The 18396-nt window shown below is 52.2% G+C and overlaps 1 protein-coding gene across 7 annotated transcripts in view; it reads left to right on the top strand.

Moving 5' to 3' along the window:
- The window catches only part of Ank1 (ankyrin 1), a 137134-nt gene extending 120212 nt beyond the window's left edge, over positions 1-16922 (top strand). Inside the window, exons 39-43 of one of the 7 annotated variants that reach the window (XR_007208507.1) lie at positions 513-810; positions 6086-6169; positions 7297-7437; positions 14647-15116; positions 16864-16922. Coding sequence is in view for 6 of the 7 variants with exons in the window: in XM_048330267.1 (XP_048186224.1) it covers positions 513-810; positions 6086-6169; positions 7297-7437; positions 7668-7766 (622 nt within the window). In the remaining variant the exon portion in view is untranslated. Of the gene's footprint in view, positions 1-512; positions 811-5022; positions 5496-6085; positions 6170-7296; positions 7438-7667; positions 7799-14646 lie in introns of those variants that run through there. The other 6 variants (XM_048330267.1, XM_048330270.1, XM_048330272.1 and 3 more) reach the window with 6 other exon arrangements.
- The last annotated feature ends 1474 nt before the right edge of the window (positions 16923-18396 follow it).

An 18396-nucleotide genomic window follows, 5' to 3' on the forward strand; every position in this document is an offset into this window, starting at 1 on the left:
TTGAAGGCACTCAGGCAGGAGGTGTGGTCAGCAGGAGCTCTGAGGATAGCCTGGGCTGCTGCCATGCTCAGAAAGTCAGGAGAGACAAGAAAAGCTGCTGATAGGAGTGCCAGAGAAGGAGGGGATCCAGGTAGGAAGCCATGGAAGAGCATCCCTGGAGGGAGAGTGATTATGCTGTCTCGTGAAGATATGAGAGCGACCTAGAGGGTATGGACGTGTGGCATTATCTGAGGACATGAGATAATGTGTCTGTGAGCCGGGGTCCACTGGCCCGCCTCATCTGGCGACACTGATGCACCATGTACACATCTTCACTGGGGCAGTCCGCTGTGTGACCTGTTCACAATCTCCAGATGCTTACGGCTAGAAGATGGTCCAGACTATGTCCTGGATGAACCACGGCCCTGGGGTGGGTTAGGCTGGATGGGGGACTGATCTACGAGAACATAAGCTGAGGGTGACCCGTTGTCCTTGCTCTCTCCCTGGTCATCTGTCTCCTGCCTGGATTCTAGACCACAGGACAGGGATAGACAAAGCCCCATGGTCTCTCACCTGCAAGATGTAACACAAAGCTCCTGGCAAGAGGAGATAATGCAAGGCCCACACACACTTCAGAGAAAGATTGCCACCGTCCAGCGGCCGGAGCCCAGTGGGCCTCAGGAATATGAGAAGGTGCTGGTGTCTGCAAGGGAGCTTGTGAGGATGGAGCAGCCGGAGACTTCTAGCACCCAGGCAAGCAGGGAACACAACCTCCGAGGCCCTGGCGAGTGGCTGCAGGCAGCTGGGAGCACCTTCTCCCAGGAAATACAGGTGAGAGCCTATGAGGAGCATGTCTCCACTCTTCTTTCCCAACCTGGGAAGCTCATGCCATCAAGCCCTGAACCAAGCATGTTTGCTTTCTTTAGAAACTGACAGTGACTTCACAAGAACTTTATACTGCCTTGACCTCTACTGAGGAGGGGAGAGGCTCTCAGTAATTGTGGTGACCCCCCCCCCCTTTAGCCTCATGGTAACCTTCCCGCCTCCCTCCATAGCCAGTGATTCTCAGAAGGCTGGGTGGGTTGCCCAAAGCCTTACTCTCCCAGTAAGCATCAGAGGTTTGAGTGGCCCCAAACAGTTTTTGCTTATTTCGCTTGCCCAACATGATTTAGAAAGAGCCTGGAGCTGAACCATGTGCCAGTGGCTCATGCCTATAATCCTAGATACTCAGGAAGCTGAGATTTTAGGATTACAGTGTGAAGCCAGCCCAGGCAGAAAAGTCTAAGAGACTCTTATCTCCAATTAACCACCCAAGAGCCAAAAATGGACCTGTGGTCCAAGTGGTAGCACGCCAGGCTTGAGTCAAAAAGCTAAGGGATAAGGCCCTGGCCCTGAGTTCAAGCCTCTGTACACACACACACACACACTCACACACACACACACACACACACACACACACACGAAGAAAGAAGAGGAGGAAGAAAAATGGAAGGAAGGAAAGAAGAAAAAAGAGAGAGGGGAGGAGGGAGGGAGGGAAGGAAGGAAGGAAGGAGGAAAAAAGAGAAAGAACAAACTTGAAGCCAAGAGAATTGGCTGGCCTGGGTCTGCGTGGGCCATGTGCCAGCAACTCTCTTGGGGCTGCAAGGCCAGCCCCTCTCTTCTCAGTACATCAGTGTCCCCAGTGGTTATCAAGGAAGTGATTGGAAAATCATCAATGTCCACCAGCTCTGGACTTCTGTGACTTTGGGTGTCATCTGGGTTGGAAGGCAGTAAGATATAGGCAGCAATCTTCTCTTCTCCCCTGCTATCCTAGGCCTCTTCCTCTCTCCATCCTCCCTCTTCCTTCCCATCCTCCCTTGCACTTCCCATCTTCCCCTAAGTTGCCTTGGTCTGTTGTCTCTATTCCCTTCCACCCTTTCTCCCCACAATGGGGTTCCACACCCACCCACTCTCCACTACCCATCTTGTTTCATCTGCAAGTCTCCTCCCTTCCCCCACATATTATTTTGGAGCAAGTCTCAGGCATCTTATTAGCATTTGTCTTTGGTTTATGTGTTCTTATAAAATCTGCCTATGTTTTTAATGTGCATGTGACCCATGTGCTCTACACCAGCACCTTGTTCTCATCTTGTCTCCCCACTTCCCTTGTGGCCTTTCCCTCACTTTCTTTCCTTCCTCCTCAAACCTTGCCTGGAACAACTCCTTTAGAGACTTAAGAACGAGGCTGGTTCTCCAGTGGTTCTGAGCTGTTGGCTCTAAAGAACTGCTAGGAATTAAGTCAGGTTTTATTTAGAAAGCTTCCTTGCCAAGTATGTGCACTTGGGCAGGACAGACGGTGCATCCATTTTTAACCACGGGCCACCCAGGGCACACTTTCCCATCAGGCTGCTCCGTGGCACCAAGCCCAATGTCCCCAGGAGCAAGTGCCAGAAGCCGAGCGCAGGCTGCTCCGAGTCCCTGTCTCGAGCACTCTTCCCGGTGTCCCCTACAGTCAGCTCTTGGTGAGGGGAAAATGGGAGAACCTTTTTCCATTGTGTATCCAACTCTCTTGATTATAAATGAGGAAACTGAGACCTAGAGGGAGGCCTCAGGCTTTCATTGGAGGGTCACATAATCAGCATCTGGGAGGAGAGTCCAATTTCTAGTTTCACATTCTATAGGACTCAGTTTGCCAGCCTGAGCCTGCAGACCTCAGCCCATCGACCCCCTAGCCTGAGGACTGGTGGATGGATAGACTGGCCACCACTAGGACCTTGACTTTCCCCCGTAGGATGATAATGAGGCCCATTGAAGGTGACAGTTTGCAAAGCTCCCATTTACTAGTATTTATATTGAATCCCCAACAACAATGATGGAGCGACAGAGCAGTAGAGAGATATCAAGTCATTTGGAATTTAGGAAGCATCTGGAAACAGCCCCAATTTAATTGATTCCTCTGGGGACCTGATTCCTGAGTGGGGTGTGTGTGTGTGTGTGTGTGTGTGTGTGTGTGTGTGTGTGTGTGTGTGAAACCCAAGGTCTCCATATGTATTCAGTGTTCTGCCAGTAGTTCATCCTGGTTTCTCCTCCTCTATATACTATTTTTTTTTTTTTTGGCCGGGGCTGTTGTTCTTTGAGACATGAGTACACCAGCAGTCCTCCAGCTCTCCAATACAGATTCATAATTTGGCCTTCTAAATTGATGGCTTCTCTGTCTCTCACTGGGTTTCCTTACAACGTTCCTTACAACAGTTTGAACAAGGCCTGGGCACTGTAGCTGAGCTCTTTTGCTCAAGGTTAGAGCTCTGCCACTCTGAGCCACAGCTCCACTTCTGGTTTTCTGGTGGTTAATTGGAGATAAGAGTCTCATGGACTTTCCTACTCAGGCTGGCTTTGAACCATGATCCTCAGATCTCAGCCTCTCAAGTAGGTAGGATTACATTAGTAGGTGTGAGTCACTGGTGCTCTACTTCCCTAAACCTCTTAGTTGAGCTACAACTAAATGTCTTAAGTGACTTGCATCTTTGCTTGGGCTTTTATTTATTCAGATGCTTTCTTGCTAGACAGAGGTCATTTGGGAGAAATTGGGAAGGACAGGAGTTTGAAATCTTACCTACACTTCTCTAAGCAAGTTCCCTTAACCATCTTTGCCTGTCTCCTCTATGGAAAATAGGAAGGTTGACCCTAAGTGGTAGGATGGCAGTAAGGTTTAAGCAAGTCAGTATGAAACACATGGACCAATGCCTGCTGAGCAGGGCACACTACAATCCATTTGCTGCCGTTATTCATGGTGCTAGCTAGTATTCATCAACCATGTGGTCCTCACAGCAGTCAAGTAGGGAGAGCACATTAATTTTCATTTTACAGATGAGGAAACAGAGGCCCAGAAAAGATCAGCTTTTCCAAGACCCCATGGTAGGTGAATTGTAAGATCAGTTTGCTATGATCGTGTCTACGTTCTTCCTAACTCGTTGGGCTGCTGCTTGAAGGAAGCAGCCTGATCCATAACGTTTGGATGCTGTGGCTGTATTTGTAGGTCAGCTCTGTGAATGCAAGTGTAAAGTACATCGTTTCTGCTCAATAGCCATCACTTGCTTAGCACAGAAGAGCCTTTGAAGATAGGCTTTAAATAGACATACCACTTCTACACTAGGAATTGGTATTGCTGTGGCTATAAAAAAAAAAAAAAAAGGATGTGGGGTGGGGGGAACAGAAGGAAATTGCATGGCAGCTTCTGTGTGGCCTTAACCACCTGTGTGGTGGTATCCTCCTCATTTGACTTGACCTGGAAAGCCACTCACTCTTGTGGCTATTTTTAAATTTTATTTTAATTACACTCAAGTAGTTGTACAAAGGAGTTATAGTACAGCATGTCAGTTTACGATTACAATGCATCTTGATCAATGTCACCCCTTCCATCACTCTTCCCCGTTCTCCTAGTCCCCTCGTCTCTCATTTTACCTGGCCTCCTGTTCACATAGGTACATTGAATATGATGGCTGCATTTACCCACCCTTCCGCTCTTTATTCCTCTGCCCCCTCTCCTCACACATACAACACGTTTCAGTTTCCTCCCCTGTGTATACCATACTTTAATTGATATGTTTGTGTGTATATGCTCATGACCCTGCATATGTTTTCATGTGTGTTTATAATTTAGATCTAACTTCCACATATGAGAAGAAAACATGCATTGGGACTATTTTTTAAAATAAACTTATCCCAGGCATTAGCTGGTCCCAGCCCCTCAGCACCGAGACCATTGTTCCGATCACCACAGCAGCCGCTTGTTGGAGGCAGACACACAAGTCACTGCAGGCTCAGGCCATCTTGTTTTCTCTCACCAAACAAGAGCTTTTCCCCAGGGCCACAATCCTTATGATTCTGGCAGGGAAGTCCAGCAGGACCCCTTCCTGTCCGTGGAGACTGGTATATGCGTGCAGGGGGCCTGGGACCCAGCACCTGCTGGCCCCCCTCTAGCCAAGCAGGACAGCTCCAGCAGCTGGTTTGAGTGGTGAGATGATAGCAGCCTGACGTCACCCCGGAGTGAGGCCCGAGCCTGCGCAGCTCGACAGGAGGGCACTGAGGCCACACTGCCCTCGCTGAGAGGGCAATTTGCTCTCCTGCTTGGAGAGAGGAAAGAGTGAGGAATAGAAAACAAATCAGGAGAGAGTGAGAGAGAGGAAGAGGGAGAGAAGATGGACAGGGTTGCTGAGGGGCTCAGGAGTCCCGGAGGAGCGTGAGATGGTGGCTTCCTGCCACCTCTGGGCCCCTGGCTTCCCTGGTCCCCAGAAGAGCAGCTATAGGAGGAGGTGAGGATGTGGACTTTCATCACCCAACTCCTGGTCACCCTGGTGCTGCTGGGCTTCTTCCTGGTCAGCTGTCAGAATGTGATGTGCATTGTGAAGGGCTCCCTGTGCTTCGTGCTGAAGCACATCCACCAGGAGCTGGACAAGGAGCTGGGTGAGATCGAGGGCCTGAGTGACGATGAGGAGACCATCTCCACCAGGGTGGTCCGGCGGCGGGTCTTCTTAAAGGTAACACCAGACAGGTGGCAATATGAGGGAGGAAGGGGTATCGGAACCATATGCAGGGTGGAGCTGGGCTGTGCCAGTTCAGGTCAGGAAACATTTTGGAAGAGAAGAATCAAGAAGGTTTCAGACTGGGTTCTCTTCTGGGACCAGAGTTGTCTGTGTCGTGCCCTGGGCACCTCCCTTGTTCCCAGCACAAGGTGACTGTCCAGAAAGCTGTGCTCTGGGATTGAGAACATCAGTTTAGTCCCATTCTTGTCACCAATCAACTTTGGGATGGCATTACAGGTCACATTTGGGGCAGCACTGCTTGTGGCTGGGCATCTAAACTGTGAAGTTCATCTAGATAGGAGCCTCGCCTCCTACTCAGGGCCTGTCTGGCCTGCTCTTGGAGGATGGAGCACAGGCAAGCTCTGGACCCTTTCCTGGCCTCCAGCCTCAGGCCCCGAGGGGGGCTGCTCACAACTCCTGGCTTGATGGTTACTTGCTGAGCTTGAGTCTCTTGCCACTGTGGGGATTTTCTGTTTTCTCATTCTTCACTCTTACTCCCAAATTCCCACTTACCAAGCTTGTGTTTTCCTTTTTTCTAATTTCAGGGAAATGAGCTTCAGAATATTCCAGGGGAGCAGGTGACAGAGGAACAATTCACAGATGAGCAGGGCAACATCGTCACCAAGAAGGTAGGTGCCGAGACGCCTCCTGCTCTAGCAGAGGCCGGTGGAAGGAAAAGGCAGTGGAACTCAGTCTCACTGCTGTCCTAACGGGGTCGGCATGGCTGTGGCCAGCCAGCCCCATGGATCAGGAGCTAAGAGCCCCAACATGGAGGTCCTCATAGTCTCTGTCCCAGATGAGCCTGAATGGTCCCAGGACTAGCCCCCTCAAAATGTCCAAGCCTAGCCCTGTGATGCCCGGCTGAAAATTAGCAGTTAGAGAACAGGGTGGCCATCTCCAGACTACCAGTGACCTCTTCTAATTGATAAGGATGCAGAGATAGATTAAATTTGTGTCGTGTACTAATACATACCTCACCAGGAATTATTTGGCTGTCAATCAGCCTGACCAGACATTGGCTGGTCACGTTTAGAATTCTACTTAAGAAGCTGAGATCTGAGGATCAAGGTTCAAAGCCAGCCCAGGCAGACAAGTCTATGAGCTTCTCATCTCAAATTATCCAACAAAAAGCCAGAAGTGGAGGTGTCACTCAAGTGGTAGCACCCTCGCAGAAGCAAGCAGCCTTGAGCAAAAAAGCCAAGTAAGAGCTCAAGGCCTTGAGTCCAGCCCTCCCACCGGTGTGTATGCACACACAGAATTAGAAAGAGCTGATCTGCTACTAGCAGCAGGATAGAGGGAGAATTTCTCCAGGCTTCCGTGGGGCTGCTGCTCACCCACATGGACAAGACCCTGCAGCCATCTCTCCTCTTACGTGCGGGGCGGGGCTCTGTGTGGCCCAGAGTAAATAGTGCGAGCCGATCTGGATGAAGGAAAGGGTGAGCAGAATTGCTGTAGATGGAGAGGAGATGCCCCCTCTGCCCTCTGCCCTGGCAATAGAAGGGCAACATCAACTCCCATCCACAAGGCAGGTAAAAAAAAAAAAAATCCAGGGACTAACACATCATTATACGTGGCCAAAATGAACCTTAAGTGAAATCTTCACGAGGTCCTCGCCCTCTAGCCCCTCTGGCTTTCCCATAGTGATGCCAGCAAGGGTCCAGGGTCCCGTCTCTCGTCACTCAGGGACAAGGACTGACTTGCCTTTTCAAAACTCTGCCTTGATGCTTTAAACGACCAGCTCCTCTTTCTCTTGCAGATCATTCGCAAGGTTGTTCGGCAGGTGGACTCGTCTGGCATGGATGACACCCAGCAACATGAGGAGGTGATTGTTGAGAGGCCCCCGGAGGCCCCTGGTGCGCTGGAGGCCGACCTTGAGTACTTTATGAAACACTCCAAGGTACTGGGGGGGCTGCGGGCTCCTCGAAGCCCTGTTCTCCAGAGTGGCCCAGTGAGGTCATCTGCCTGGCGCTCACTCCGCCTCTGTCTGCACCATGCCGGGCCTCTGCTCTCCTCCTTCCTCACAGACAGGCTGCCCACCAGCTCCTCACTGTCCCTTCTCATTCCTTGGCCTCTTTTTCTCGTCCGTGAGTGTGATCTGTCCTGCTTTCTGTCTGCTGCCATCCCCAGGTGGAGTTGAGAGGGAGTGGCCTCCAGCCCGACCGGATAGACGGCAGGAAGGGGGCTCAGATAGTAAAGCGGGCCAGCCTGAAAAGGGGCAAACAGTGATCTCAAGTCTCCTTGGAGTAGCGTCTCGGGAGGTAACACCGGCTTCCTCGCCCTTCTGCATGAGCTGCATCCCTCTCCAGTGGAATGGCCGCCCCTCCCAGGCTGTTTTCCCCACCCAAGCACAGTGCACAGGGTCAGCCTGACTGGGCTGGAGCTCCTGACTCTCATGCCTAGTAACTGTGTATGAGCCTTGGTTTCTTTGTCTAAAAGACAGTCCTATCTCCCTGGCCTGTCTGTCGTGGCGTGTATAAATGCATGCACCCTCCCCATGCCAAGAATGGAGCCCAGGCCTCACGCATGCCAGGCACGGGCTTGACCATGGAGCCCCGGCTCAGTTTCATTAGTGGAAAGCGCTCCACCGAGCTCTGCAGTTGTGGATCTTGGAAAGCAGGCAGGGAGGCTCTAGAGTTGATAGACTGGAGAGTGGAGGAGAGGCCATTGGTGCTAGGAAATCCAACATGAGGGCCTACAAAGCAATCCAGGATGTGGAGCTGGAAGTCCTGGAATCTGGAACCTTCCCAAAGCCCTGCGAGCCCCAGGCTGAGCTTCTCCTTGGTGTTCCACGGACAGGGCCGTGTGCTTGCTTTCCAGGAGGGGACCTTGAAAGTCAGGGGGTGTTGAGGGTGGGCTGGGTGTGCGTGCATGGCGAGTGTGAGCAGGGGGCAGTGGTGCTGGGGGGCGGGGTGCCTGCCGTGCACTGAGGGTCTCGGCAGATCTGTACAGCACTGGGGCTCCGCATCCAGCTGCCATCTCTGCCCTTCCTGAGGGATCCTGTACTGAGCTGCCCTGAGGCTCTTCTTTGTGTCCAACTCGGGGCCACTCGGTACAGGATGCGTCGGGGTGGGAGTCAGCCGGGAGCAGGAGCACCGCGCCCACTCTGTCCCCGTCCACAGCCGGCCTCCGAGGCCCCCCAGCACGCGGGCGCTGGCTTTCTGCATTTTTGCAAAAGGCAGGGCCCGCTGCCTTCCTTCCCAGCCACCAGAGTGCTGACTCGAGGCTTCCCGAGATATCTCGGCGCTCGGGCAAAAAAAGAGGACTGGCAGATCCAGTGCAAGGATAAAATTAGACCTGACTCCTCAGCAGCTTAAGGAGGCCACCGCGTTAACCCTGGCAGTGCCAGGAGGCAGAGGGCGGCCGCTGCTGCTTTACCAGGCTAGAGAATTGTAATCGGGATGTAGAAACAACCCGAAGCTGTGTGTGAATAATTTTAAGCAAAAGCATCCCTTTCTACTTTGCTTAAATGTGAGCTTTGGTTTGTCTTAAAGTCTAGCAGTGTTGTGAATGGGAACAGTCCAGAAGCCAGGCTGGAACAGCAACAGAAAAAAATAAATGTGTATCCCGGTACGAGGGCACTCTCATTTGACCTTTTCCGCTCACGGCTGGCACCCTACCACTGGAGCCACACCCCTACTTCTCTGCTTTTTTTTTTTTTCCTGCTGGTTAATCAAAGATAAGAGTCTCATGGACTTTTCTGCTTGGGCTGGCTTCGAACCACAATTCTCATAGTTCAGCCTCCTGAGTAGCTACGGTCACAGACCACCAGTGCTGGGCAAGAGACATTTTGTTGTTGTTTTTGCCATTTTGAACTCAGTGTCTTGTACTTGCTAGACAAGTGTTCTACCACTTGAGCCATGCCTCCAGCCTGATTTTTTTTAAGTATGCTATAAATGGCCTTCAGAGAAGCTGTATAAAAAATAAAAAACAGCAACACAGTTAATGAGGGCCAGGTTCACGAAAGCATGGTCTCGGGAGCCTGGCTCCCAGATAGTGCGACCCTCTGCCAACACAGAGCTGAGGGCGCCGCCATGGAGGCAGGCCCTGCCCGAATCCCCAGGGACCACGAGCAGCAGGCAAGGCCCGGGCTGCAGGCCGTCTGCTTCTCAGCACAAGCACAAGGAGTGGACCCTTGTCCTTCTTTTGCAAACACACCTAGGCGCTAAACTTTCCTGGTAACCAGAGCAGGCTCCCCGTGTTTTTGTGGTCCTTCAGATACACGTGCATAGGTAAAGAATTTGAGTTACCATCAAACGTGCGCGCCCCCAGCTGAGGGGAACTGGGCGTGCTCTGTCTCGTGTCAGCTCTCACACTGCCTGCCATTCTGTGGGTGGCATGTTTAGTGCCACGTCGGGTGCTTTTCATGACGGTTTTTGCTGGTTAAAATGTTCTCCAGGCTGGGAGTGTGGCCTAGTGGTAAAGGGCTTGTCTAGCATGCACGAAGCCCCAGGTTCGATTCCTTGGTACCACCAACACAGTAAAGTCGGAAGTGGCACTGTGGCTCAAGTGGTAGAGCTAGCCTTGAGCCTAAAAAAAGCTCAAGGACAGTGACCAGGCCCTGAGTTCAAGCCCCAGAACTGGCAAAAGAAAAAAACAAAAGCAGACACACACACACACAAAAAAAAAAAATCTCCAGTGGTTCTGTTGAGGTCTTTGTGTGTGTGTGTGTGTATATGTGTGTGCCAGAACTGGGGCTTGAACTCAGAGCCTCACTTGCACTCTACCACTTGAACCACAACTTCACTTTCAGCTTTTTAACGGTTAATTGGTGCTAAGAGTCTCATGGACTTGTCTTTCTGGGCAGGCTTTAAGCAGAGATCCTGAGCCTCAGCCTCCTGAGCAGCTAGGACTGCAGGGGTGAGCCACTGGCACCTGGCTCTGTCTGGGGTTTCCGAGTGCAGCAATGCCTTCCAGGGGAACTGCATATGTTAAAAAGACTTGTTGGTAGAAAGGTCAAGTTAATGAGACGTAAATACCCCATAAAGAGTCCTCAAATAGAAAGATATATAAAACAGGGCTAAGTGTTTACTGACTAGTGAAACTCTTAGAACAGAGGCTCACAAGAATCTAACCTTATGTTTCCCTTAGGAGCACTGGTTCGGTGCTCACTAATTCAGAGCTCACAGAGTTACAACATAACTACCGCAAAGATGGAGAATCAGGGTGTGAGAGGCTTGAGGCCAAGTCTCCTCCTAGTCCCTGTTCCCAGGTAGTATCGTCTTAAACAACTTTTTCAACTGCCCCAAGCTTTGGAATCCACAAGAGAGAATGAAATGGTTCTTTTTGATATGTGTAAATAAGGGATTTTACAGGGCCACTGGGATTCCCCAGTGGGGAACTCTGGGTTTCTACCCCCAGCACTGAAAAAGTGTTTACAAAGAGTAATAGCATGCGTTATTGTGAGGAGTGAATGAGGACATAGTCACTCTGGTGCTCAATCAATGGCAGATTGTATTTGTAGAGTCAATTGACCTTCCTGAGCCTCAAGTTCTTTGTCCATACAGTAGCAATTATGCCAATATTTTCCTAGCAGGATGGCTGTGGAGATAGATGGGCTTCTGTTTGTGAAAGGCTTTGCAGATTGTCAAGTTCTAGTGAACTCTATCAAAGTGTAATCCACTGTCCCACCCAAGAATATTAAAATGTAGATTCCTGGGCTGAGGGTGTAGCTTAGTGGCAGAGCCTTTATCTAGCATGTGTGAGGCCCTGGGTTCATCACAAGCACCAAGAAAAAAAGTGTGGGGGGGGGGAGGATAAGGAGTCTGGTGTGTAAGCTCCTGGCCCCTGCCCCAGTCCTGCCAAACTCCGTTTCTAGGGTGCACCACACTCCATCAGGCTGCTAGTGATTTCTGTGTGTATTGAAAATGGATTTAGTAGGCCTGCCCAGACCTCCCAGAAGCGCTATGGCACAGTGGTAGACATTACATCCAACAAGCAAGCCAAAAGGAACTGTCACCAGATGCAGGTGAAGGCTAGTGAAGTTTTCCTTTAAAAGCAGGGACTCTTCACTCAGGGTCCTTGACGTCGATCGCAAAATAAGAATTGCTGGACAAGTCACAATGGTAAGAAAACTTGGTGATGCATTATTGAGTAAGCAGGCAAACAAGCAGACAACAGGGCAGACAGACAGAAGGGCAGGGCCCACTCTAACACCGTGGGGGTACTCTTAAAGGAGATAGAGCCACACTGCTCTTTGGCTGTTACCAGGCATTTGTATGGTAAAGGCAGGTGGTCTGGCTTCAGAGTTATGCAAGGCTGGTTGTTTTCTCTTCACTTTCATCATTCCTGGTGTTACTTTCTGCATTTCTGGATATTTGGGGGCATTTCTTCCAGGTAAGAATGCATCCTGCCATAAAACAGATCCTTATCCTTGAGGTAAAGAGGTGCCCAGTTATCTTGGGGTGAGTAATGCATCCCTTAGGAAGAAATGCATCCTGTTGTCTCTCTGAAGCAAAGATGGCACTTCTGCATTTCTAAATACCATATTTCTTTCTTTCTTTCTTTCTTTTTCTTTCTTTTTTTTTTGCCAGTCCTAGAGCTTGGACTCAGGGCCTGAGCACTGTCCCTGGCTTCTTTCTGCTCAAGGCTAGCACTCTACCACTTGAGCCACAGCGCCACTTCTGGCCATTTTCTATATATGTGGTGCTGAGGAATCGAACCTAGAGCTTCATGTATACGAGTCAAACACTCTTGCCACTAGGCCATATCCCTAGCCCCTCTAAATACCATATTTCTGAGTTGCCTTCAAGGGGCCTCATTCTCCCCAGGTTATCCTGTTTCAGGATGATGGGGTGTTCTTTTGTGTTGAGATATAGAGCATCACTTCATGGTAGTGTACCCCCATCCAGGCAAGGACTAAGTAGACCTCACCCCTAATTTTGCTTTCTTCATAGTCACCTCTAGTACTGGGAAGGCTCTGCATGAAAGGTAGAGGACAGCAGAACATTCTAGTAAATAGTTGCTATTTAATCAGAGCAGATGATGGATTCTGTCCTGTGTTCAAGTGTGAGGGCATCCACGTGGAGAGATGGTGGAGGGGTGGGATAAGAGGACTGGGGGCCCTAGGAGCCTGGGCACCCCTCTGCACATCCCTAGGACTCTGCAGGAGGAACAGTCTCCACCCCCCAACCCCCCCAACACCTTTCTTTGTTTTTCTCTAAGAAACATTCAGACCATGTGGTTGCAAATTTGCTTAGCTCTGACAGTAGAATATCTTAATAAGTTGAAATCTAACCCATAGTCTCAATGGGAGCAGGCAGCCAGGCTTTGTTTTACTACAGTCCATTGTTACACCAGCCACTTCCAACAGGATAGAGTCAGAGGCTGGAGGAGACCAAAGCCAGCCACCAGCACGGGTGAGCGTGGGATCAAGAGCCATGCACAGAGGGGAATGAGGGAAGGAGCCTGGCCACTCAGCATAAAGGGTATTTGCTAAGTCGTGGAAGGGTGAGCGTCTCCCACGGAAGAACAGGGGTGTAGTGGAGGAATAGATCACGTAGCAGGAGGCTGTGTTCTCATCTAGCACTGGCCGCCTGCTTGGCCCAAACCTATCTTGTTTGGCGCCTTGGAGATCTTAGCCTCCTGGGCCCTAGATTTCATGTGGTTTCTTGTTTCAGGAGTGCTTAGCACCAGGGTAGGTAGGCATTGTGGAGAACACCAGGAAGAATTTCCTGTCCTCAGTGTTTATAACCACCTCCCAAGAGAGCCCAGAAATAGTTCACATGTACAGAATACCCCTGTCCCAGGCACCTCAGGGACCCGGAGCCCTCTGAGATCCGTGGCCCTCGCCCAGCTCTCCACCCTACCACTCCAGCTCTACCACTGCCATCATTGGATGGCAGGTGACACCGAGCTGCAGAGTGGGTAACTATCTTAACTTAGGTCAGAGAGCAGGGGATTGGAAGAACCGGTTCTAACTGGAGCAGTCCGGAGCTTCAGAGGTCACATTCTCAGCCAGTGTGCCCTGTAATGTTCTGTCACTGACAGGCTGTGTGAGGCAGAGGACAGGAAGGTGTGTGGAGGTAGGCCTTGACCTTAGCCAGAGAGGAGACTGAAGCTTTAAGACAACACTCCAGGCTCACACAGCTTGGTAGGAGGCTTGTCTGAGGGGGCCTAGGCTGAGAGTTGAGCCCTGTCCTGACAAGAGACAGCGCAATGAAGTTCAGCACAAGTACCTCTGGCAAGGACCCTTCCTTCCCCAGAAACATCTAGAATCCCATTCTCTCCAGCCCTGCCACCTCGAAGGCCCAAGATTGGGGACAACTCTGCCTCAGAATCTTTTTGTCTTTTCACATCAACTACAACCAGGTGACTGTCAGATCCTCTTTTTAAAATGACCTCTTTTTCCCTGCGTGGCTGGGTCCCCGCAAACAAAGTCCTGAGCAGCTGGTCTTGAAAGCACGCAGCTGCTCAGCCAGGCTGGAGGCTGAGGCTTCATGGGGGGCAAGCGTGTTGTGCTGCTGCAAGCCCCAAGGTGCGAGGTTTGCCTTGGCCCCGCAGGCATGGCTACACTGTATTCCGGGGAGAACGCATATGTCCTTCACAGCTTCCTGCCACACAAGAGTCTGTTCCCTATGGGGAATGAGGACAGATGCCAGAGATGCGTAACAGGAAGCCCTTGTGGACCAGAGCCCAAGAGGAACTGTTGTTCCTTGAGGCCATGAGTTCAAGATGCTAGAGATTAAGGCTGGCTGCCTCAGGTCCCTAGGGAGGGCACCCAGCCGACAGCTATGTGTTCTGATGGGAGTATAAGGCACGGGCGCCTAGCCTCAATTGCCTCTGAGCACAGCTCCAGGCTTATGCAAATTGACCATTACCGTGCAACTCTACCTGTGAGGATTTTCTCCCTGTGGCTGGACCTGCTGGAAGCAGGAGGTATCAGTCCAGCCCTGCTGTGCATTACACCGGTGGGTGGGTGGCCAGCACCGTGTCGAATCTCTGGGCGATGAGCAGGAAAGTGTGCGTGGTGTTTCTGCAAGCAACACTGCTCTGACTCACCACCTTGCTTGGGGGCCTGATTTCCACCAGACCCCACTTGTGCAGCCACCACAAAACCCATGCTTAGAGCTGCACTTTAAAATTGTGACTTCTTTTTTTGTGCCCTCAGGATCACACCTCGACACCCAAACCCTGAGCTCCACACCCTCTGCCATGCACGTGGGAGGAGAGCTGGGTGAGGGCCACGGAACGTGGTTTCCCAGCTCACGGCATGACCTCTGTAAGGGACTTCCTTTAGCCTCCTATTCGCATGAACGACTGGCTGCAGACGCATGACCTGCAGTCTTCAATCCTGCCTCCAGCGACCGCGGATCTGTCGGGAATCAAGACAAAGGCGGCCAAAAGAGGGGAAAGGAGAGAAAGGGATAGAAAACTAGGGCCGAGAGGGTATGAGTGCAAAAGTGAATAAGGGCTCTTTTGACTGAGGGTAGTTTGGGTTTTGTTTTTTAATTGTCTTGGTTTTGACTTCACACAGGGTACTTTTTTTTCAACCTCATCCATAAGAAATCCATGTGGGCTTCCTGGAGAGAAAAATGAATGATAACTAGGCATACAGTCCTTTTAACACCTTAATCCCATGTCCCTGACCTCCTTGATCCCCACTCCTCCCTGCCACCTGTGACAGTGGTCCCCTCCCCAGCGGACTGCCCCTCCCAGAGCTTCCCACCTGACATTCAGTCTACACACTGATTTGACCGTGACCTCTGAAGCTGTGTCCACCATGCTCCAGTGGCTAAGATGGATTTGTTTTTAAATGTTGTGTCTCTCTGCCAGATTCAGTAGTCATCATCACTGTGCGTGCACTTGGGGCTCTTTGTGTTAGTGACTTCCGAGTCTGAGGGAGGCGCTCGCCCTCAGGTTGAGCGGTAGGGCTTCAGGGAGCCAGGGACCCCAGAATGGTCTTTTAGTTGGGGAAGGGCCGGTGGCTGTCCTAAGACTGCACCAGCATGTTCCATAGAGAAAGAGGTTTTCTATATCTTTAAGCACTTCTATCATAGTCCGTGTCCAAAGTGTAAACTGTACAGTAATCAGCCTTGTGTATATGAAAACAATAAATACTATGCAAACCAATAGAAACACATAGCAGTATGTACAAAGCACTAGCGGAGGCCTCTCCCTCTGCGGGGGACGCCAGGGCTGGCTCTCAGTGACAGAGGAAGGCAGGGCGCAGGCGAGGCGAGAGTGAATGTACCTGACAGTCCCACAGGTCAGGGCCACCCAGAGGTCTCCCAGAGCCAACTTGGTGCTCGAAGTCCAGGCGACCTGCAGGCTGGGAGGCGGGGTGGTGGTCGGGGCGCAGGCCCTGGGCGCCCCGCACCCGTAGGGAGGAGGGCCTGGCCTCCTTCCTCCTGGGCAGAGACGGAACCTGACAGCTGGCCGCTCCCGGCCCGGGGCCGCCCGCCCTGGAAGAGCCTTAAAGTCACTCCAGAGCCTCCGGCGGGGAGAGGCCCGACTCAGCACAATCCGCCGCCCGCTCGGGCGCGCCCCCTCGGGCCCGGAGAGGGACCGGCAGGCTCTTCCCCTCGCCGGCCGGGGCCCTGCGGACGGACGGACGGACGGACGTCCACTCCCGCCGGGACACATCCAAACCTTCCAAGTAGCACAGAAGCGCCCTGGACGGCGGCGACCCGGGCGCGGAGCCCGGCCAGGCGGTCTCCGTGCGGCCGGACCCCGCGTCCAGGCCGCGCCAGCGCGCCGCGCCCCGGGCAGGCCGGCTTGTTCTGCTTTGTGAGCCGAGCGGGGCGCTCGGTGTCCTGGCCCCGCGCTGCGGCCGCCTCCGGGCAGGCGGCCCGGCCTCCCCCGGGCAGGCGGCTCGGTCTCCGCCGCCTGCTCCGAGCCCGGCCTGCTAGGACGCGGCCCGACCCCGGCCCCGGAGGGGCGGCCGCGCGGCTGGGGAGCTGCCCGGCCCCCGGGCCCCGGGAGGCGGAGCCGGGCGCGGAGCCCGCCGGCCCGTCTCGCCCGCACCTGCCTCCCCGGCCGCGCCGCCCGACCCAGTAGCCCCTCTTAGCGGCCCGCGTGGCCCCGGCCCCAGGCTCTGCTTTGGCACCTCGCTCCTTCCGGCATGGCTGCTTGGCCGCCGCCCGCCGGGCTGCTGCCGGCCCGGGCCGCGCGGCGCGGCTGCACCCCCGATGCTAGTAGGAGCTGTTTAGGAGGAGTTTGGGGTCTCCACTTGATGCCTAGAGAATGCTGCAGTCTGCACATTAGACGCTTTTTAGAAGTTTTGAAATTACCTTGATTTTTTTAATTGTTATGAAAACTGAATCCTTTCTTGACCCTCTCACATGCTGTTACTGGGAGAGGGTCCCCCCCCCACTCTGATGTATAGCCCATGTCCCCTACACCAGCTGAACAGATGTCAACATTAATAAAGAAACTGACTCATGACACGGGGCTCCGTCTCTCATTGGATCGTCTCCGGGTGGAGCTGGGGGATCTGAGTTGCTGAGCAGGACTGAACCCTGGCCAAAGGCAGGGGTCAGACCAGGGGAAGCCTGAAACAGGAGCCCACCATGTCCTGCCCCTTCAGGAAGCCCAGACAATCAATCAGGACCATCATCCTGGAAGAACCTCCGCCCCCAGAAGACAGAGTAGATTCCTCACCTGCCTAAGGGCCATCCTGAAATGGGGAGACACTGCGGGGAGGCACCACAAGCCACCTGCAACCTGCAGTTGGCGGGAACCGCCAGGGCTGTCTGACTCTCCCTGGGAAGGTATCTGTCCTGCACTGAGGGCCACTAAACATTCGAGAACTTGCTCTTGCTGTAGAAAGAAAGCAGCCTTGTGCCTCACTGCTTGCTAACACTTCATGAAAGGCTGGATATCTCACTGGCCGGCTTCCTTATCTTAGAAACAGATTAAATAATAAAAGTCCCTTCCCTCTGTCATGCTTGGGTTCCCAGACACCACACGTTTGTCAGCTAGAGTATTAAGAGCTGAAACATGCAGCCAAGTTCGCTGTCTATAAACTCCCATCACTAGAGAGCAACCAGAACAGTCCAGCTCCACCTCACCCCAAGCGTCTCTCCTGAAATCTTAAAGATCTCAAAAATCTCCTCTCTGCCCCCCACCTCCAGTGAGCCAATCATTGCTGTGCATTTGCACCGCCCAGAGGTCTCAGTTTCAGGATGACAGTTACCTTGGTGCTATTGGGAGGCATCCCTGGGATTCAACTAAGTTTCCAAAATAGTTACAATGTCTGGCATAGTAGCAAAGCCTCCTTAGATGAGTGAAAACCTTTTCTCTTGGTCTTAATCTAAATTTGTAGAAAAACCATCTCCACATCCTTAGATGCTCTTTCTCCTAATCTAAATGGTCTGTGTACGACTCCGGGAATCTAGTTCTGAACGTGAAGGGTCCTTCCCGACCCTCAGCCCCCTTTTACTAGAAAGCAAGAAGGCTGGCAAGGGGTGCTGTCTTCTGCAAAAGTGTGGCCCGTATGTGGGGAGAGGAGGAGAGGGGGAGCCCCACAGAGCCCATTGCCTAGTCTGGAAGTTTCCTGGGGTTTCCAGGCAGCGGAAGGGCAGAGGTCCCTCTATCCAGCAATCTCAATTTTTTTGCCTCTGTCAACTTGCTCAGACAAGTGGCATTCTGGTTTCCATTTTCAGAAAGTAACTTTGAAAATAGAACACTGCCCCAAACAGAAAAGACCCTAGTCCTTTAGAAGTGGGCTGTGGTTCTGTCACATCATTTTCCTGGTTGTTGTTAAATGAGAGATTGCCTCAGTAGACCCTCACATTTTGTTTTAAAATATATCAGATGAGTGCTTTGAAGTTCAATTCAGTATCAAGTATTTACTATCCCCAGCCAAGTGCCAGCACAGGGCGCCACTGCCCAACCAGGGAACTTCTAAGCATCAGAT

This window comes from Perognathus longimembris, chromosome 21, assembly GCF_023159225.1.
Source record: "Perognathus longimembris pacificus isolate PPM17 chromosome 21, ASM2315922v1, whole genome shotgun sequence".
Lineage (NCBI taxonomy): Eukaryota > Metazoa > Chordata > Mammalia > Rodentia > Heteromyidae > Perognathus > Perognathus longimembris.